At 36.1% G+C, this 22,316-nt stretch overlaps 2 protein-coding genes across 2 annotated transcripts in view; one reads left to right on the top strand and one right to left on the bottom strand.

The window, feature by feature from the left end:
• The window catches only part of lbhl (LBH regulator of WNT signaling pathway, like), a 489,980-nt gene that overhangs the window by 325,209 nt on the left and 142,455 nt on the right, over positions 1-22,316 (bottom strand). The window lies entirely within an intron of this gene.
• On the top strand, positions 1,602-12,603 carry pld3 (phospholipase D family member 3). Its single transcript, XM_079874423.1, has 12 exons — positions 1,602-1,816; positions 3,238-3,308; positions 3,483-3,533; positions 5,070-5,233; positions 5,426-5,606; positions 6,873-6,990; positions 7,117-7,244; positions 8,402-8,599; positions 8,804-8,943; positions 9,974-10,136; positions 10,895-10,994; positions 11,791-12,603. The coding sequence occupies exons 2-12, from the start codon at positions 3,282-3,284 to the stop codon at positions 11,976-11,978; spliced, it is 1,458 nt and encodes a 485-aa protein (XP_079730549.1). The 5' UTR covers positions 1,602-1,816; positions 3,238-3,281; the 3' UTR covers positions 11,979-12,603.

The raw sequence follows: 22,316 nt of genomic DNA, 5'->3' as shown, positions 1-22,316 counted from the left end.
TATGTCCATGACATGCATGCTATAATTGCAGGAGGATGTGGGTCATAAAAATGTAGCAATATGTTCTTGTTGTTGATGGTTGGTCATAATTATGATACACTATATTATGCTTTTTTTTTTTCTTCTTTTTTTTTTTTTTAAGAAACATGAATTTAGATTAATTATTTTGACAAAACACAACATTGTCTTTTGTTAAACAACTGAACAGATGTGTTAATTCATTGTATCTTTATAAGGGTTACTCTGTTCATAAGTTATTACTAAAAGTTGACAGAAAAATAAGAGGGGCAGTCTAAATGCTAAACTCATCCGTTAATGTCAGACAATAAAAAAATTGAAACTCATCCGTTAATGTCAGGAAAAAAAGAAAAAAAAAGTTAGCGTAGTAACGGTAAGGTCCCCTTTCTTTTTTCTATTTTAAGGATAGACACCTGACTGCATCCTGGACTGGCGACAGGTTCCTGACTCTCCCATAACTGCCGTACAGCCCAAGGGCAGATATACCGGTCTGAGCCACTTTAAAACACTCTACTGATAGACAGGGAAACTCTTCATACACACGTGTTTGTTCATTTTATGAATTGATACTTTTATGTTGACATTTTCCAACTATATGATTCAAGCTTTGTGCCTTAAAAATATTGAGAAATATAAATTGACTAGGCTAGCCTTGATTGACATTTAATTCAATCCTGAATCTTTCAAACTGAGCATTATCAAAAATAGTATTATTTGATTAATCTCTATAAATGAGGTTTCTGGGGTTTCATTTTATAAACCACCTTGTGAATGGTTTTGTCTGCCACTTTTATAATGATGAAGTATTGTTTAAAGCAGCTGCCTTCGGAGATTAGCATAAATACAGAATTAAACATTTGCTCTCGTGTCTGCTTCTCTCACCTCACCACAATATTTATTTATTTTTTGGCATCATAATCTAAATTCAGTTATCAGCCTGACACTGCGTTCGTCTTGCATTGAAATATAGTCCTACATCTCCCTCTGCTGGAGAAAAGCCCACTAAGAAACTAGACTTCACCTGTTTCTCGGATGTTTTTCATGCTCCAGAAGTCGAAGGGAGTTCCTAAAACAAATACATGTAATTTAAAAACATATTAGCATTAACGATAAAATATAGTGTCGTTCATTATCTGGCATAGGCTACAATTGTGTTCACAGTCAGACATGTATTGTTTGTAACTTGAACTACTCGACGTACGCTGTTGAACTGCGTAGAATAACGAATAATAAACAAATTAAACAGGTGTTTTTTTTTCAGGAAACGTACAAACTAAAGATATTCTTCTTAAATGTCAAAAATATATTGGGATTATACGAGGCCTACTGAAAAAAGCAAAAAAAAGTAATATAGCATGCTACCTATAGCTCAGTTTAGCTTTTATCTACATAAAACCATGTGGTTCATATTCCAAATTAAATTCACACAAAGACCAGCGAGCAAATAATTATATAATAATACGCGAAATAACAATAAGAATGCCGTTTTCATCAACATAAATAAATCGCGATAACACTGAGGTTAATTTATTCTCCTACGTCACTCTCATGGCGCTCCCCCATAGGTTACTTAAAATGTGATCACGTGACATTGACAGTGAACTCGCCAGGAGCTCGAGTAGGGCTGCTGACTAGTGTACTCTGCAAACAGTGAAGTGTACTCATTGTTTACGCCGATTACTTCTCGTTGTTTTGAACAGAGAGCTCTTGTTTTCCTCTGTAAATCGAGCTCATTGATAGCTGAGATACCGCTGCGCCTCAGACGGAATGGTTTGCTTTGTGAGCTGTTAGATCACAGGTATGTCCTTCACTTCCTTTCCCTTGTCTTTACAACTATTCAAGTTCAGCTGTGTTGACAGAGGTTATACACATGCAACACTTACTAATGTGTTCTTTACTAGATGTAGAATAATACACTTGCGGATACAAAATACTACATATTGTGCATGGCTGTGGCTCAAACCCTATGAGGTGCCTATCTAGGCGGCATTTTCTAGACGAGTAAAAAAAATAGCAATTTAGTGCAGATGATGTTTAATTATGTGTCAAAAAGTAAGATGCAATTCTGATAGCTTATAATGTAAATCAGTATTGCAGACTACTTGCATAAAATGCATTATAAATATTAGTTTACACTACATCTCCCTAAAATATGTCTCAGTAAGATGATATTTAAATAGTTAGTTTTATGGTCAAAGCTTTGTAGTTTTTATTGTGAGAGGAAAACATATAATGCAGTGTAATGTAATGATGATCGAGAGAAACATATTCTTCATCAAAAACGTTGTATCTTAGGCCTATTTCATAATTACATTTTAATATTTTTCTAAAAAATGATGTATTGATAATCAACTAAACATAAGTTGCTGCAGTCTAGTAAATGTTTTGTAAAATTTTAATAACAATGCTAAAATTATAACAATTTGTTTTAGAAAAATCAAGTGGTAACACTTTACAATAAGGTTTCATTAGTTAACTAGCTAACATGTTACCATTAAAGCTTTCATGACCTGGAGGACAGTTTTACAATTATTCTAAAAGTCATTTTACTTGCTAAAAAAAACCCTGTATCAATCAGAAGACTGAAGGCATGTAGAAAATGGTGTAAAACAGGTTTTTCAGCAAAGTTTTGATCATGTTGGGGCCTTCAAAATGATTGTGTTCAGTAGGTTTTATAGGGTTAACCATTAAAATGGAAAGTGAAAATTAATTAGACTTGATAAAGCAGTTCAAAAGCAATGTGTGAAACAGCAGCCATTTTTTCTTACATTTCCTCCTGTAAATATGATTACTTAAACTACAGCAGAAAACCCCACATCTAGATCACGTTACTATCAGGAACCTCAGTCACATGACCCTGTGCTCATGATTCTCATAACCTGCACAGCATCTACATTTCTTCATTTTCTCTACATCTTCAAAAACACTTCCACTTTTAAGTCAGATGATATCCCAGAATGCCAGTTTCGTGTGAAAGATTTGCCAAGCTCATCAAGACTGCTGTCATCAGTCATCTGGCTGTTCAGTGAAGCCACTAATGCTGACTTCTGGCTCTTTCTGTATAATGAATTGGCAAAAGGCCTGTGTCTATAGAAATGCTCGGAACAGGAGTGAATGGCGACATACAAAGACGTGCACAAACACGTACACAACCCAGTCTACATGCTCACATGAACACAGATTCCCCAGAGCAAGACTGACTCATCTCGTATTTTTTAGGATTTGTATTTCCTCCTAAAGTGCTGGTGAACCTCCTAGACGCAATGAAGTCGGATATACCGTACGAAAAGGTAGATTATACATTCCATGATTATTTATGTCTTCATTTAAATGCTTTCAAATTGATTGTGATTCTTCCACACTCCTTAAATTCACTTATTGTGTATGCATTATCTATTGGTTGTAATTTACAAATGAATGTACTAACTTAACTACAATTCCTTTGTTTTCACGTTTTGCTCCAGATGGTTGATGTGGAGCTATGCAGAGGAGAAGCACATCATGGCTCACAAAAGGTAACAAACAAATCAACCTGTCCTAATGGGTCGCTTGATGTGCTTGGGTGACCCTCATTGGTTCTTGCTGAAACTCAAACGTGTAATCAGAATCCATCCTTCTTTTAAGAGCTCGAGCATTTAAAGCAACAGGCGTCATAAACTGCAACACGCGCTTATAATAAACAGAATGATACTATGGACTCTAATATAATTATCGTTTTAGTTATACTTGGTGGCTTTTTTTTAGATATACAATCTGAATGATCAAAAAAAAAAGTCACATTTTGGGTGTTTGTGGTCAAAAAACCCTAATGCAGAGCATTTTTTTCTAAAATGTGTTGAATAAAATTCATATAAATGTTGAACAAACACACAGAAATAAAGGACTATAAAGCATCTGGAGTGAAAAAGATTCACACACTTACACAGACAGAGAGAGAAATGAATGGGAGTCTGTGACTGTAAGCATTACTGCAAAATGTGAAATATTATATTCAAACATTTTAAATATTAAAAATGATGTGAAAATAATGTACGGCAAAGTTTGACAAATAATAGTTGGATAATGTTTAAACAAATATCCAAGTGTGTATTTTCTAAGCTTACAATCTAGAACTTTCACCAGATGGCAGCAATCTGGCTCAAACGCATGATCAATTCTCTTACAGAAATGTAGATATTATACAAATGATAGTAAAAGAGAGAAATTTACACACAAAAAAATATCTAAAAGATGTTCATAATTTTATTGCTACTAATTCAGGCAAAATAGCCACTGTTCGAAAAGCTTAGGAAGGCTAAATATCCAGTGTCAGCTGATATATGTGAACCTGGATCACAAAACCAGTCACATGTCGCACGGGTATATTTGTGGCAATAGCCAACAATACATTGCATGGGTCAAAATTATCGATTTTTGTTTTTTAATGCCAAAAATCATTGATATTAGGTAAAGATCATGTTCCATGAAGATATTTAGTAAATTTCCTACCGTAAATATATAAAACATTTATTTTTGTGCGTGAATGCAGCACAATCACGAACATAAATGGACGATTTTCTCAACGTTTCGATTTTTTTGCACCCTCAGATTCCAGATTTTCAAATAGTTGTATCTCGACCAAATATTGTCCTATCTTAACAAACTATACATTAATGGAACGTTTATATATTCATCTTTCAGATTATGTATAAATCTCAATGTAAAAAAATTGACCCTTGTGACTGTTTTTTGGTCCAGGGTCACATATGTCCAATCTCTAATATTAGGCAATAACAGATTTGGTACTGATATACTGTGTATAACTACTGTTAATTACATTGTATCTCATGTTTCACTCCATTGTTTTGATAAAATAATTAAAATTAAAATTACATGTCCATTTATTTAGTAAAAATCTGTTTAATCAGCAGAGTAATGTACAAATGGTCATCATAAATGAACCACTTTGGGGTTGTGTTTGTTTTGTTAGTAATGGCCAGTTAACTGTACATCATCCCTCATATCTCTATCATTGCCCAGGCGTTTTGAACATATTCCATCTCTGTGTTTAGTATTACAGGTGTCTGATCATCCTCACCTGTTTAACCACAGTCTTGTTGATACTCCTGTCACTCCAATCCCTGCTTGTTCCAATGGCGACATCCTCCTCCTCCTCTAAATCATCTGGACAGCAGAAGCATCTTCTAATCAGAGACACCTGTACTGATCCCTGCAGGTAGACCCCTGCCAATGACCTTTATTTGGGTCGTTTATTATTCTGTGCCAAACATGTGTTTTATTTGGTGTGTTTTAGTAGTCCATTGGTATATGTGGTAAACCGGAGGCACAGGGTTTCACATCTGCACCTTCAATGAAGTCTGCATTTGTGGCTTTGTTTCGACCTATAGTTGATATGTGTCATCTACAGGATTGTGTTAGTGGAGAGTATTCCCGAGGGCCTAGTGTTTAACTCCTCTACCACTCACCAGTCTATATATGACGCCTGGCTCAACCTTATATCTGGCGCTCAAAACAGTCTGGACATCGCCTCCTTCTACTGGACTCTCACCAATAAAGACACACACACACACGAGGCCACAGCTGATCAGGTTTGGAAGTTTATTGAATTCTCACTGAATAATAGACTTTGTTAGCGACGTCTTAAGGCCCTGATACACCAAGCCGAAGGTCTTGAGCAGGGTTCACCAATCTCGGCCCTGGAGGGCCGCTGTCCTGCAGAGTTTAGCTCCAACCAGCTCCAACACACCTGTTTGAAAGTTTCTAGTATGCCTAGTGAGACCTTGATTAGCTGGTTCAGGTGTGTTTAATTGGGGTTGGAGCTAAACTCTGCAGGACAGCGGCCCTCCATGACTGAGATTGGTGAACCCTGGTCTTGAGTATTTTGGCTGATTGATGTTTTATCTGCGTCTGCGCTGTCGTTGAGAGACAGAACTCTGATTGGCTTAGCGAACGAGAATAAAAGCAAAAGTGATGAAAGCGTGCAAAAAAGTCAAGATAGCATAGACAGAAGGCTGTTCTAACTTCAAAATCATAAGCAAGCGCTGCTTTGTTTAAGGTTTGTATGTGTAGTCCTAGTTTCGGTTACTCTTTTTGAATGATGAATATATATAATAGGCGCGTTTCCATTACAGATTTGCGCAAAACTCTTGCTTTTTCTAAATGTCGTCAAAAAACTATTGCGAAATGACGGCGTGTCCATTAACCGATGTTATACGACTAAACTTAATTTTCCTCTCGCGATAAGTCATTCCAAAAATCATAGCAACGGACGCTGGTAGGTTTATGTATCTCAGCCACTGCACTGGCCATTATTATTAATCAAAGGAGAAGTATGTGTGTTATCCAATCATTAATGGCAAGGAAAGACCCTTATACTTGAGAGCGGCACATATGAGGTGTTTCTGGGTGTTTCTCCCTCATTTCTGCTTCGAGGTCTTGATTGTGGCATTTCTTTGAGGTTTAGAATCCAGTATTCCTGTAATTCTTCTGTCTTTTATGAATTTAATGTAATTTTTGAACTTAAAAAACCACCTCATGCGAGCGGAAAAACTTTTTTTTTTTGGGATAAATGGGAGTTTTTGCGAAATTGACGTGTTTCTATTGGCCGTATTTTCAATTTGCGCAATTTGTAGGGTAATGGAAACGCGGCTATTGATACCTGCTGATATAGACAGTTATTTCCTTACACGCAGAACCCACATGCTAGTTGACAGTAGTCCTTTTGGTGTGTTCAAGCGCAGCTTTTCACCCGAGATGAGGCGATAAAACACTCAGCTTTCATCGCCGCTAGTTCTTTCACGTTGGCTTGGTGTGACACCGACACGGTCTTTACCCAAGTGATCTGTTGGTCTTAGGGTGAGCAGATTCTGCAGGAATTGGGGCAGCTCTCGGGGAAAGTGTCTGTCCGAATAGCAGTCGATAAACCGTCAGAGACAAAACCTCTGGATGACGTTAATTTCCTGGTCGCTTCCGGTAAGTCAGCGTAACATTGAGGTATTTAACAGCCACGCAAAATTAACATCAAATGTATCAGCACAGAGGTGTAAACATTAGAAGAAACCTCAGAATGCTGTTATATAAATGTCTTGTTTTCCACAGGAGCTGATGTGCGGTTGGTGAACATGCGAGAGCTGACGACAGGTGTTCTGCATACTAAATTCTGGATCGTGGATAAAAAGCATGTTTACATAGGGAGTGCAAATATGGACTGGAGGTCACTAACACAGGTCAGTCATATTTTTGGTCAGTTTTTCATATAACCTTTAAATGCAACATGGTTTGAGATCAGTGTTTGGGAATGTTTGCTTCCCCGCCTTCTCATACATGCCCCGTACACAGAAATAGGGGTGGACGATATACTCGTTCAATATACTCATATTGAAAATGGTGACGAGAATTTAATGGTGTAATTTTTTTTTATATCATAACCTTATTATTTAAAGCAAAAATAACTATATTGTGATATACACTGCCAAAAAAAGTCGCTGTTTGCATTTAAATAGGCAAATGCTTAAAGATTATTATGTTTCTAGCATGTTATGTTAGATCTTGACCAAAGATTTATGCACCTCTCCAGCACATCCCATAGACTTTCAATGTATTTAAGATCTGGACTGAGAGGAGCCAAAATGATTCTTCATTCTCCCAACCGTTCTTTCACAATTTGAGCCTGATGAATCTTGACATTGTCATCCTGGAATATAGCCATGATGTGTCTTCCTACATGGCTGTTTAAGAAATGAAAAGCTACACACTCCATCAATTGTGGTTAAAAGAACTGTTGCCAAACATATAACATGGTCGAGACATAATAATCAGTGCAATAATGATTCAATCATTGACTCTTAATAATTTGTCTATTTAAATCCAAACAGCGAGTTTTTTTTTTGGCCGGGTGGTGTATATCGCTATCGTCAAATAAAATTACTCATATCATGGTATAACATTTTCCACTGAAACGTTAAGCAGCAAAACTGTTTTCAATATTTATATGAAGAAGCGTTTCTTGAGCAGCAAATAAGCATATTAAAATTAATTTCTGAAGGATCATGTGACACTAAAGACTGCAAAAATGATGCTAAAAATTAAGTTTTGCATCACAGGAATAAATCACTTTTTATAATATATATTAAAATAGAAAACAGCTATTTTAAAATTGTAATAATATTTCACAATATTACTGTTTTAACCTTGGTGAGCATAAGATGTCTTTAAAAACTTTTGAATGGTAATGAATAACAACATTTTAATACAGGAGGAAAGATGTGCTAGTACATTTTGTTAAGACTTTAGAGAATTTACAGAAATGGCACTGATTCTTCACATATTTCACATCTGCGTGATCTCATATGTTGTATATATTGTATATGCTCCCCCTGCTCAGGTGAAGGAGCTGGGTGCAGTTGTGTATGACTGCAGCTGTCTTGCTGAGGACCTTGGGAAGATCTTCGAGGCGTATTGGTACCTGAATCAGACCAAGACCGTTCCTGCACACTGGCCCAGCAAATACTCCACCCTGTACAATAAGGACACACCGATGCAGCTCACACTCAATGGGACCGATGCCAGTGTCTATCTATCAGTAAGAGAGAATCGTCACACTGAAAAAAATCAGCTCTGCCATGAAAGGGAATAAAGCAAAGTCAGATATGAATGTAACACTGTCATTGGAATTTCTGTGGCTTGTATTGTTCCTCGTTCTGGTGTTGTTTACTCTTGCTTTGGCATTTTTGAGTCAAGATAGAGGAAGTTAAAGGACCGTCTGTTGTTGTTCTCTGTCACACAGAGCTCTCCTCCTTCATTGTGCGCTGATGGCCGGACTTCAGACCTGCAGTCTATCCTCAGTGTGATCGCTGATGCCCAGCAGTTTGTCTACATCGCTGTGATGAACTATCTTCCCACTATGGAGTTCTCCAGCCACAAGAGGTATATAAAATACTCTCCACTTCCTCTTTGCGCATGTTTCATAACCAACCAGCCTAAAAGCACCTATCTTCATTTTGAAATGTGCATATCATACGCTTTTTGAATCAGTAATTCTTTTCGTGAGGGAACTCAAATCTTCCTTCCTAGTCCAAAAAGGTTTCTTGCATCTAAAAAACACACAAACTGCAACAGCGTTATTCCAGTATCATTGATAGACCATTATAGATTTTGTTAATATTTTGATTTTTTTTTTTTTTTTTTTTTTTCATTTTAATTTTAGGTGAAGTTTTTGTCATTTTGGTGTGTTTTCCGCATTTTTATTAGTTTTTGTTGTTGTTTGTTTAAATATACATACAGTTTTTATTATGTTTTTTTGTTTGTTTTATTTGCTAGTTTATTTATTTTAGTACTTCAACTTAAAACTAGGGTTGTTATTATTATAACTGAAACTAAAACCATAAAAAGAGATATTTTCTTTACTTGAAAAAAAAAAAAAAACTTAAAATAAAATGCAATAAGAAAAACATACTTATTTTATTTCAGCCAGTTTCCCATTTTCATTAACCTCATGTCATTTAGTACAACAACATGTACTAAAATAAAATACAACTAAAACAGAAATAAAATTAATAAAAACTATATATATATTTTTTAAAGTACACAAAAAGAAAACAAAATGCAGCACTGACTTAAACTAAATGAAAATTAGAAATGTTGCCTTGACCACTAGCCGTTTACTTTCTCTTCCATCTCAGTTAAAGTTTATTATATTTCAAGTAATGAAAATTGTTTTCTTAGGGTTTTCTCTTTAGTTTTAGTGAATGATAATAACCCTCGTGTTTCGCATCTCAGTTCTCCCAGTCAGAGTGAAGCTTTAAGGCCTCAGTAATTCACATAGAAGTCTTAAAGGAACAGCAGTGAAGTGGTCTCAGTCTGCATGGAGTTGTATGACTGTTAAATGTCCCTAACGTTCCTAAAGTAAACCTCTGTAACAGATCATGTAACCCTGCTCTCGCTGATTTCCCCGCAGGTACTGGACTGATATTGATGGCGAGCTGCGGCGCGTGGCTTACGAGCGCAGGGTTCGAGTGCGTCTGCTGATCAGTTGTTGGGAAAGCACCAATCCAATCATGTTCCCTTTCCTCCGCTCGCTCGCTTCATTACAGGACAAGAACAAGCTGGACGTTCAAGTGGTGAGTGCCGTCAGGACTGCTCTTTAAGTGTTTGACAGGCTGTGGTCTGAATGTTACAGCCATAACTTGTGTTGCATACACACACTACTGTTCAAAAGTTTGGGGTCAGTAAGATTTTATAATGTTTTTAAAGATCTCACCAAAGCTGCATTTATTTGATCAAAAATACAGTAAAATAATTTTATTTTACAATGCAATTTATTCCTGTGATCAAAGCTGTATTTTCAACATCATTACTCCAGTCTTCAGTGTCACATGATCCTTCAGAAATCATTCAAATATGCTGATTTGCAGGTTTTTTTTTGAATATGAAGTTCAGAAGAACAGCATTTACAATATTTTTTTATAACAAAGTGAAAGTCCTCACTGTCTCTTTTGATCTCTTACATGCATCCTTTCTGAATAAAGCCTTGGTCACACTAGACTTTGAGCACACATCATTTCTACAGACACAAATATATGAAATCTACTCCACTTTACTTTATCGCTGCAATCCTGCATATTTAAAGTTTGCATTCTTTTCATTCAGCTGAAAGGTAATCTTCTATTGGTCGCACCATACATGAACTTTTGAACGCAGTGAAATGCAGAACTTCTTTGCTTGAGCTTGTGTTTCCGGTCTCCCGCATTCCCATGCTTATGAATGGAGCTAAAGGTGTAATGTGAACCCCTGTGTAGTGTGAACTCCCCCTTAATTCTTGAAAAACAGTTGTGTATGACTGCAATAAGCTAATACAACCTATTTTTCCCCCTCACAGAAAATCTTTACTGTGCCTTCTGACCCTCGACAGAAAAAAATTCCCTTTGCCAGAGTCAACCATAACAAGTACATGGTCACAGATAAGGTTGCTTATATAGGTATGACTCGTTTTTTACTTACTTTTTGTTTTTACATTTTTAGACTCTAAATATTTTAATTCATTTTTCTGTATGATCTGTTACTTTGCAACTACTATGTAGCCTACTTGCATCAGAAAAACAAGTTGTAGTTTGGCCTTAGTTTGAAGTTAGGTCTAAAGGTGGGTTATTTTAGATAGGGAGGCAGCGATATTTTGGCCGATACCGATAATTTTTATATTTAAAAGCCGATAACCGATATATTGGCCGATTAAATCCAAATCCAAATTTATTTATAATTTTTGAGAGCCTGATTACAGAAACAAAAGTCTCACCATTAAACTTTAGACTTTCACCATTAGACTTGCCCTGCACATGTTGCACTTTTTTTAAAGTGATTCCAATCATATTTCATGCAATTCAAAACCATCTTGGGGAACAGTGCACATATCAAGTGACTCAGCTAAAGGAAATAATCCATTATTTAAAGGCTTTAATATATCGGCCAAATTTTCTTATCAGGCCAAGAACAATACATTGATAACATTAATAATGAACATATATCGGCTGATATATGATACCGATATGGTGTGCATCCCTAATTTTTTATGTAATTACAGAAAATAATTACAGATTTAATTTAATGCAGGTATTTTTAAATATGAATACATATACATACATATATATATATACATTTATGTTCACAACAAGTGCATTGTACATAGTAGTAGTACATAGTAGTTAAAGATATTCAATATAAATTGGGACCGAATATTTTCTTGTTGCTATACTGATATTCTGTCTCCGTACTTTCCAGGTACCTCTAACTGGTCAGGTGACTACTTTGTGAACACCGCTGGTTCTGCATTAGTGGTGAACCAGACTTCAGCTCAGTCCACAGCTCCTACTGTCCAGGAGCAGTTACAGGAAGTGTTTGAGAGGGACTGGGACTCTCAGTACAGCACTGACATTAACCACAGGACCAACCGTAAAATGGTCTGCTAGTCCAGGCTGTGTCTGTGCTGTGGCCTTCACACTGCAGGTGGCGCTGTTGAGTGCTGTGCCACACACACTGCTGATGGCATTTGAAGTATGGTATTCAGGGCATGTACAGCATTGATCTATGCTCCATTTTTGGGCTCGAAAATACCTCCTCCCCTGATCATCTTGCCATGAGCTACTTTTGCACTCATATAAGTGCACTAAACAAGAGGTGGGAGATAAAGAACATATTTGTTCAATAATAATAATAATAGCATTATAAATACTTTTTGCATATGTTTTGCACAAAATGTCTTTTAAATGGCATGCAATACCTCTTAACAGAAATGCCTTCCTGTTGATCAATCATTTTAACATGTATTCAACATGTAGTGTCTCGGGTAGAATCGTTTCATCATTGAATAATTGCTGTGTGCTGTCCTGTACATCTGAAGTAGTCTTTATTTTAAAAAAATTAATTATATTTTGATGCCATGTTATGTCAGCACTGTTGGCCAGCAGCACTTGGGCTGTTTTAACTGCACATCACACACAAGTTTTTTTCTTCAGGACTTGTTGGGTTAGAAATTGTAATGATGTTTTCTTTTTTTTTATTAAATCTGGAAGTGAAAATGCCACAGAGTGCCAATGTAGATGATTCATTATCTGACATGTTCATCGTTATATAGAGAGCAATAATGAGGGATGTGTGAGCTTGTTTTAACTTTTATAACTTTTTGTGTTTTCAAAAATGCGCACACTTTATTGGCTGTTAATCTACAGACATTTGGGGGGGTTTTAATTTTTAAATTCAGTTCATTTTACATTTCTTTCTTTTTCTTTGAGAGGAATGTTTTAAGTTGTAAACTGGTTTTAAATAAACATAAAAACATGTATAACTCTTGATATAATGCAACTCTTATTTTCTAGTCATTTGACATTGCACTATATAAATGAAGATGACTTGACTTGACATTGTTCAAATGTGGAATTTGATTAATATGGCATCATTTTTGTAGTAGCTTATGGCCTTTGCAAGAACATACATGCAATTCTTTTGTTTGATGCTGAAAATTATTATGGATACAGCTGGAAACTGATTGGGATAATGCAATGAACAATGCATTTATAAAGGCGTGAGATATTTATGACAGGTTTAACATGAATGCCATGAAATAAGTCAAATCATAAGTTCACCATCTTTTTGTTTTTTCTCTACATATTAGAATAAAGAAAACCATTGTGGTCCCATTTGCGATGTAAAATGTGCATGGTATGTTCATTATTCTGATAGCAGCTTTGTGCCTTCATAACTCACAAATGTGATGCCATTTCATATTTTGACAAGGTAATTATAATCATATATTTAAACACTATTGAAGTATTCATGTGCTTTCATGATCCATTCTCCTCCATTCTATTCAATTTCAACAGCTTTTTTATTTTTAGTTTTGTAAAGAAAGTTATACTTTATTTGTCAACACAATATTTGTATGTCTATTTTTAAAATTGGCTGCATTTCCATAAATGGACATTTCTCGCGGACCATGTTCTGTCCGTTATTTTCTGCCACCAGTATTTAGCAAACCACGCCTCCTTGTTTACGATTGGTTAATATGAGTTATGTGTAGTTTGCGATTGGACCGTAAAGATGTCGTTCACAGAGCCTTACCAACCATAGCAAAGAGTGATGAATCGAGGGCGGGACTTGTCAGAATCCCTTTGGAAAAGATGTGATCGTCTGTGGAGGTGGAGCGCAAGAAGGAGCTGAAGATGGCGGTGAGTTTTCTCTGATGAATACACAATAAGATCATTTATATAAGCTTTTTTTATCCCAGCACTGGGTAACAAAGTCTCCAAGGTCACTCATATTTGACTATCATATGTCCAGCCCGGTCGATTTTACCGAGAAACTGGAAAGTTTGAATTATTTTAAAGAAATGCAAACTTAAAACATTGGGAATAATGTAAATTACACAATGGTTCACACATCTATATAATATATGACACACACTATATGAGTGTTATGGCTTATTTGATTTAATCTGAGAGCAGTGGGTGGGTGTTGCTCATTATTTCAGGGTTTTTTTTCATCCATTCACAATGAAAATTGAATGTAAAGTCGCGTTTGTTCTAGCTAACATAAGTTATACGGGATGTGAGATGATTAAACGATTATTACACTGACCATTGTTACCAGTATTAATCACGCTGACGCCGAAGTGAATGCCTTTTATTGTGGCCTTAAGACACTTGTTGGTTTTCGCTCTAAAATTGTTATTCACAAGCTATAATACAAAATGCATAATTCACTTTGCGTATTTGTATTGGCAATTATGTTATTAACGCTAAAAAGTTCTGCCTCTTTTACTAATGTTTGAAAAAATACAGTTCACTCGAGTTTAAAAATCTTCTTTTGTCTGGCATTGGCATATAACTTCAGCTACACCAGAGGGCAGTGTATAATCCGTTAATCTGGCGGCTTCACTTATAAATAGCGTTCAATCAAAATAGACAATTCTTGTTTTTTATTGAATATTGCAGTACTTATTATCGACGATGATTCATCTATGCACATCATCACAATTCATGTCTCATAATCTTTGATTAAAAAAAAAAAAATCGCTTCTCTGATGGAGTTTACTCGCGCGAGGGCGGGGCAACCTGTCACTCACATGACATCGACCAATAGGGAACCACGACGATCCAACCAATTCCTAATGGATAAACATCAAGTCCCGTCCTAATCTTTTATCAATTTTATTGGAATATACGTCACAATAGAGAAGAAATAGCTCATTTCATGCTGACTTTAGGGTTCTGATTGCTTAAATATTCCATTAACAATACAAATGAATTCTAAATGAGATTTTAGTACTTGATAACTGTATAGTTAAAAGTTCAATGAACAAAACCAATATATATATATATATATTTTTTTTTTTTTTTTTTTTTTTACATATTTACTGTTTTGTTGAATGTAGGTTATTTTAATGTTCTACATCCCATTTAATGTGACCAAACTCTTCAGACTACCCTTGTGGAAAAAGAAGTGCACTTAATTGTATTAAATGTGCATGTATGGTGTTCAAATAAATAAATAAACTACTTGCAGATAAAATAATGTTAATTAAATAAAAGGCCACTGTTTAAACACTACACTTTTTGTAAAATTTGATGTTAAAGTATAATTATTTTTCACAAGGGTACATAAATGTAAGTTATTTGAACTCCCAGTCTCCATTGCACAGATTTATAAATATGTACCGGTAAGCATAAGGCATATTGTTCAATTGGCCATCATTATAAACTGTCCATATTAAAGCTACAGAATATATATTTCCAGACAGTAACCGGACCCAACCTGTTTATTTTTGTGCCGATCACTAGCCAGCCCAGCTGATGTACGTGGTCTGTCAGGGTGTGTCTTTGACTGGACACTGCCATGGACGCTGAGGGTCACTGCAAGGACGTCCTGTGTTTATACTCACCACCCTCCTCTTTAAATCCTTGTTAAAATCTCTGTTTTGATCTTGGGTCTGTCTACATTTAATCATAGACACTTTTGGACCTCCGTGAGGTCTTTATTTTGCTGTGCCCATGGTCCACTTCAATAAAGCAATAAGTGACTTCTATGGGATTATTTGGGAAATAAATTCCCACTCCAGGTCCAGACCATTTTGGATCTATACATTTATACAAAAGTTTGGAATAATTAATATGGATTTTCAGCATCATTACTCCAGTCTTCAGTGTCACATGATCCTTCAGAAATCTTTCTAATATGATGATTTGCTGCTTAAGAAACATTTCTGATTATTATGAAAGTTGAAAACAGTTGTGCTGCTTCATATTTGTGTGGAAACTGATACACTACCGCTCAAAAGTATTAATTTAAGAAATTTTACGATGCGTTAAATTGGTCAAAAGTGAGCATAAAGACTAGCCTGGCAAGCCAGACCTACATCAAGATACCATAGACACGGCTCAATCCGAGGGGCGGGATAAACGGCTGTCTTTCAAATCCCTTCTGCACGCAATAGGACAGCGCTTCAACCAACCAGAGCGTTTTCCCAACAGCGGAGCTAACGTTAGTTGATAGATTCTACTTTTGAATCTGACCGGCAAAACTATGAACACATCTTTCTTTTTTAAGAATGACTCAAGTGCCGTTCTTTGCTCTTTTCTCAAAGAAAAGCTTAACTCCAAGTCCTCTAGAGTCGCGGCCAAAGCCGATTCGAAAGACTGTTCACCAGCAGCAGCAACTCTTCTTTGTTTTCAAGTAGCAGGGAACCGTCACAACTCTGTCGTCATTATGTTAAGCCCGCCCCGCCTACTCTATACGCGATGTGATTGGCCTGACCCAATTTAGGTTTTTACAGCTCCGAAAGTCAACGGAGAGTTGCTAGACTACCCTGGCTGCAAAATACATTTTGCTGCCGCTAGGGTGCGTCTCGATTTCTAGGCTACATAAAGACACTTATAATGTTACAAAAGAAAAATAAATGCTGTTCTTTAAACCTTTTTTTATTCATCAATAAAAAGGGGGGGGGGGGGGGGGTGTGAATTATCACCGTTTCCACAAAAATGTTACCTGTTTTTTTAACATTGATAATAATAAGAAATGTTTCTTGAGCAGCAAATCATCATATTAGAATGATTTCTGAAGGATCATGTGACACTGAAGACTGGAGTAATGATGCTGAAAATTCATATTTGATCACAGGGATAAATTATATTTTAACAGTTATTTGATATTGTAATAATATTTCACAATATTAGTGCTTTTACTGTATTTTTGATCTAATAAACAGCCTTGGAGAACATAAGTGACTTCTTTCAAAATATCTTTTGACGGGTAGTGTATAAATATGGACATGTTTATGATTATGATTTAATGTGTGCATGTGCTTCATGCTGACATTATTCATCTAGCTGACACATTATTTTTAAGTGACTAACAGTACATTTGACCACAGGAACCGTTCTTCTGGAGTAAACAGAGTTCTTACTTAAAGGCGCAATGTTAACAAATCAATCTACAGCTTTTGGGTTCTCAAGCATTTCAACATCTCCAGTATTTTCTTGTGCGCGCGCGTGTGTGTGTGTGTGTGTGTGTGTGTGTGTGTGTGTGTGTGTGTGTGTGTGTGTGTGAAACCTCTTGCACTTTAATTACCAGCCGGTCCTGTCAGTGGGCCGGTGCGGTGACGAGGGTGCAGACAGCAATCGCGAGCATCTCCCCAAACCTCGCAGAGTAACCTCTGCTGCCGGGGTCGCCTCGACAGAACTAGTGTGTGTTTGAGTGGAGAGAGTGTGTGTGTGTGTGTGTGTGTGTGTGTGTGTGTGTGTAGCACCCATGGGAAGATGGGTGGAGGTGCGATGTGGTTGTACACCCTCAAAATGACGCTACATGAGATCCTAATCTAAATTGGTGGTCTAATTGACATGTACACTTTTGTCAGATGTGTTTTGATATATTTCTTCATAATTTCTCATTTATTTCTTATTCATAATTAATCAATCTCCTCTCTAATCTTTCATTTCAGGACACCCAGTGAGAATGGACAGAAAGTCAGCTTTTATGAAGATATGGAAGTTGTTGTTTATAGTAAATATGTATTAGGGATAAACATTTGATTGTGCATAAAAGAAGAACATGACATTTCATCTATGAGAATGATCTTTTGTCATAATGTAATTCAAAACAACTGTTGTGCATAGGGTTTTGTAAAGAACACGTCACTTTTTGTATCTCTCTGTGCCATTGTCACTGTAAATACATTGTCCTGTTAAATAAATTATTGCTTTGTTTGTTTTGACAAAATGTTTATTGCTGCAAAATGTTTAATTCATTTGAATGAATGCTTTTTTTTTTTAAATCGGTTTGAATGAATGATTCAATGACTCACTCATAAAGACTTGTTTCATTCCTGGATGAATGAGCGTTTTTGAACAAATCTCTTGAATGAATGATTCAATGACATACATTTTTTAACAGTCACTTGTCGCCACTGGTGCAATGATGCAATCTTTATTTGAAGCATCAAGTTACTTACAAAAAGATGATTTACTCTATTTTAATATCTACCATAGACATCAGCGTTTATATACAAACTGTACACTTTTATACATTATACTTTTATAATGATACTGTGTTGGTGAAAAGACTGTGAAGCTGTTTCATACCTGTACATGACAACTCTCTCTGGCTCAGCGGCGGCACAAACACACATCTGAATGTTTGCTGTGATCTTACTTGTCAAAGGATTAATACACAGAATTAATTCACAGCATGCATTCTGGTCAAAACTCAAGGCCCGCGCAGCAGTCTACTTCAAGTATTTTTAGAGTAGTTAGGAGGCTGAGTTCAGCATAATAGAATAATAACGTTTTTGGGCAATTTAATTTTGTATAAGGCTGATGTACAAAGGTCTTACTAAGAGGCCTGTACTCAAAAAATTTTGTTGTACGAGGTAATCATGCATTTTTAAGAGCATGAGCATGAATTATAAATATGTTTACTGGATTCTGTGGTTCTAATGCGTGGAAAAATTAAGATTATTAAAGCTGCTTCAGTTCAGAACATGTTTTAGTGGGAGGCTGTTTGTTCATAATGTGCCAGATGTGCATTTTTGTATTATTATGTATTCATATATGTTATAATTGTATTGAATGTGTACTTGCAGTGTACTTCAAATCTTAAAGTCCCCATGTAGTCAATAATTTTATCCCTTATAACTCATCTTTGATCACCAAAATTAGATATTTAAACGTTTTCTCCTTGGAAAAAAAAAGTATTCATGCCTTAAATGTAACTCTACACCCTTGCCTCATTTAGTATATGCAAATTAGCCCCGCCTCCACTCACTCAGAGATCCACTCCTTGACGATCACACGTTGACCTGATTGGTTACCAGGTAGTTTGTGACGTCAGCTTTTTTTAAACCATGTTTTTGAGACTTTTAAAAAGTGCACTTCGTGATAAGGTCATTAATAGTTTTAATACTGTGTTTTAATGATCTTTTGTCATGTAGGCTATTAAAGAAGTACACATTTTTAAATGTTAACTAACGCATGTTAAGTACTTGTGGAATTTTAATTATAGTGTGTTATTTGATGTTACATTTTAAAGTTAATATATTTTAAATGTACTAAATTGCAACTTACAATCAAATGTGCAAGTACAAATATATTTAAATATATGACATACAAGTTCAATAGAAATTCCAGCTTACCATAAATGCTTGTCAGTGCATACGGCAGTAGACTTTAACCATATTTTAAAGTGAATATGAAATTGCACATACTAAAAAGTGATGGTTCACCCAAAAATGAAAAATGTTGTCATCATTTACTCACCCTCAAGTTGTTCTAAACCTGTATGAGTTTCTTCTGTTGAACACAAATGAAGATATTTTAAAGAATGTTGGTAACCGCACAGTTGACGGAAGCCATTAACTTCCATAGCATTTACTATGTAAAAAATGGCCAGCATTTTTAGTCATTTTCAACATGTGCTGAGGGGTGCTGGCAGAGGCCTGTGCCTGTTCGGGCCTGTTTGGGCCTGTTTGTGACTGCGTGTGAGGGAATGTGTTTTTCTTTTAACTATATTGTGGGAGCAGTTGAGCTCTGTCTGACAGAAGCCCTGATAGCTGTTTCTCACTAAGCCCGATAACAAGGCCGGGACTAAAGCCGCCGCACGGATGAACAAAAGGCAGGAGCTTTAGTCAGGGCCCGCAAACTGCTGACTCTCAGTGCCAGCTAATGCAGCATTCTGTCCCGTCTCCCTGTTGTCGGCCTCTGTCCATCCATCTCTTTTTTTTTCTCGTTCACTTTTGACACCAACATGCCCCCCAACAAAGAAAGCCGAATCCACACTCTCTGTTTGGATCCCTGACCTCCTCCTGTATGTGTTTGCCCTCTCTTCCCGAGTCAGTGCCCGTCTCCCCTTCACGCTCGCTGGAGGAGATCTGCTCACAGAGACCCGGCCCGAGGCCTGACCCGTAGTAGCGCTGCGTGTGATGCATGTTCAGTGTGTGTGAGCCATGTGTGAGTGTCTGCGAGGGATCTTCCGTATCACCTGGACACCCTCTTCAGATGCAGGTGCGTTTGCTCAGATAATAACCCTTGAGAAAAACAAGTGCGCTTAATTGTGTTGAATGTGCACTCGTAGTGTATAAAGTACTTTAAAATAATATATTAAGGAAATAAAAGACCACTTAAGACGCTTAAGTACAGTTTTAAAACATTTTTGGTTAGACTTTATTTTAAGGTGTCCTGGTTACAGTGTTATTATACATTTAAGTACTGAGTAATAAACTACATATACTATAGGGTTAGGATTAGGGTGTGGTTTAGGGTTAGTTGCATGTAATCATGCATACATTATAGTTATTAATACATGTAATGTGTAATAGGGACATTGTAAAAGTGTTACATTTTTAATCATATTTTAATAATCTTTTGTCATGCTTTAAAGAAGTACACTTACTTTGATGTGTTGACTAACATACATGTAAAGTATATAATTTTACGCGTAGTGTCTTATTACATTTAAAGTTAATAAATTGCAACTTCATAAATACAAATGTTTAATTACATATATTTTCAAATACATTGCATACACGTTTCAATAGAAATGACATTAAAGTATATTTTAGTTTACAAAAAATGCTTGTCAGGCATATTTAAAAGACAATAGATGTAACTATGAAAGATGTACTTGCATCCAAAAAACACTCTTAAATTCAACTAATTGCATTTAAAATAAATGTACACTGTTAGGGTTAAGGTTAACATTTTTATTAAATTGTAAGCAGGCAATTAAGTGTCTAAAACATTACACTCAGTTCACACTTAAAGGGATAGTTCACCCAAAAATTAAAATTTTGTCATCATTTACTCGCCCTCATGTTGTTCCAAACCTGTATGAATTTATTTCTTCTATTGAACACACAAGAAGATAATCTGAAGAATGTTGATAACCAGACAGTTTATTGGCTCCATTGACTTTCATAGTAGGAAAAAAAAATACAATGGAAGTCAATAGGGCCCATCAACTGTTTGCTAATTAGTTCATCTTAATTTTAAATAAAGACATTTATATTAAGAGTATTGTAATTATGTTAAATAGAATGATGTTTTTATAAATTCCTCAAGCTAATAGTTACTGATGCTAGTGTTGTTTTCCTGCTGAAAATGATGTCACTTCCTGGTGTATGATGTCATTAAGGACTGAGCTATTTTTAGCTAAGGGAATATTAAAAAACTGACTAACAGAATGAAAAGTGAAACTGAGGACACATGAAAACCATAATGAATAATAAATAATGAATAATGATTTATTAATTGCCAGTTTTTCGTGTCAGCACATCAAAAAATTGCAACATCTGCACAAAGTTTTGACATTATTCAGCTATTTAAATTATTTACATGCACCTCTATTTTCACTTAATTTTGATTAAATACATTTTTTAAAAAAAAAATTTTTATTAATCTGCTCTCCAGTTTGTCAGCTATAAATTATTTTAAAAATGGAGGTGAAGTTCAAAAAGGAAGTTGTTCTTTCAAATATTTATAATGGTTTATCTGAGAAAAAAAGAAAGTGTGAGATCTGTATTTGCTAATATCTTGAACATGATTTCAGTGATGAATCAATGCCAAAGCCTTGGCATATGAAATCGTGTGACAGTCTCCACAAACATACATGTTTCTTTCCTCTGGCTTGCTTCGTCATGTGATCACACTGCCTGCCTGTTAGTCCATCAGTGTCACATGACGTCGACGGCCAGCTGTCTGCTCGAGATTCTTGGCTGCTATTCTGCTGAGAGTAGCATTGACTAATAAACCGAACACCTCACCTTGTGCCAGAGACGCCTCCCCACCTCAACCTGACTCATTATATCCTACCAAAACAACAACAGCGTTACAACAATGTGAACCGCCGGGCCCCCGGCTAGAGGCTTCAAGCGCTATTTTGACCCTGTCGATTCACCTGCATGTCACGCTGAGGGGCTAATGAATTTTGGCAGCGTCTTGTGACCTGTTTGAGTTGTTTGGGCATCACCCCGGCTCGGTTTCGACATGGGAAGGATGCCTAAAAAACAAGCAGACACACCTCACTGTTGGACAGAAAGCTATACTCGGGTGTTAACAGCTGCCAGACCAAAAGAGTGAACTGTCATTTTCCTTAAACTCAAAAACATATCCTTCCGTCTTCCTTTTGGCTTTAGCGGTCCAATAAATACCTCGTTACATCTTCACTTTACCATGTGTTCAGATATTGTTTGTTTGAGTAGAGTATTATTGGTTTCACTGTAAATCTCAGGCCATATTCTTTTTGTGTTGTGATAGTAAACTGTT

This window comes from Squalius cephalus (genome assembly GCF_949319135.1).
Source record: "Squalius cephalus genome assembly, chromosome: 6".
In the NCBI taxonomy this organism is placed as follows: Eukaryota; Metazoa; Chordata; class Actinopteri; order Cypriniformes; family Leuciscidae; genus Squalius; species Squalius cephalus.
This window is presented reverse-complemented; position numbering and strand designations above follow the sequence as displayed.

What these genes read in the sequence shown, in the direction of transcription:
- pld3 (XM_079874423.1), top strand. Translation starts at nt 3,282, where the DNA reads ATGAAGTCGGATATACCGTACGAAAAG. An exon ending in TAATTTCCTGGTCGCTTCCG is followed by an intron (nt 6,991 to 7,116) that starts GTAAGTCAGCGT and finishes TGTTTTCCACAG; the next exon opens with GAGCTGATGTGCGGTTGGTG. An exon ending in ATGCCAGTGTCTATCTATCA is followed by an intron (nt 8,600 to 8,803) that starts GTAAGAGAGAAT and finishes TCTGTCACACAG; the next exon opens with AGCTCTCCTCCTTCATTGTG.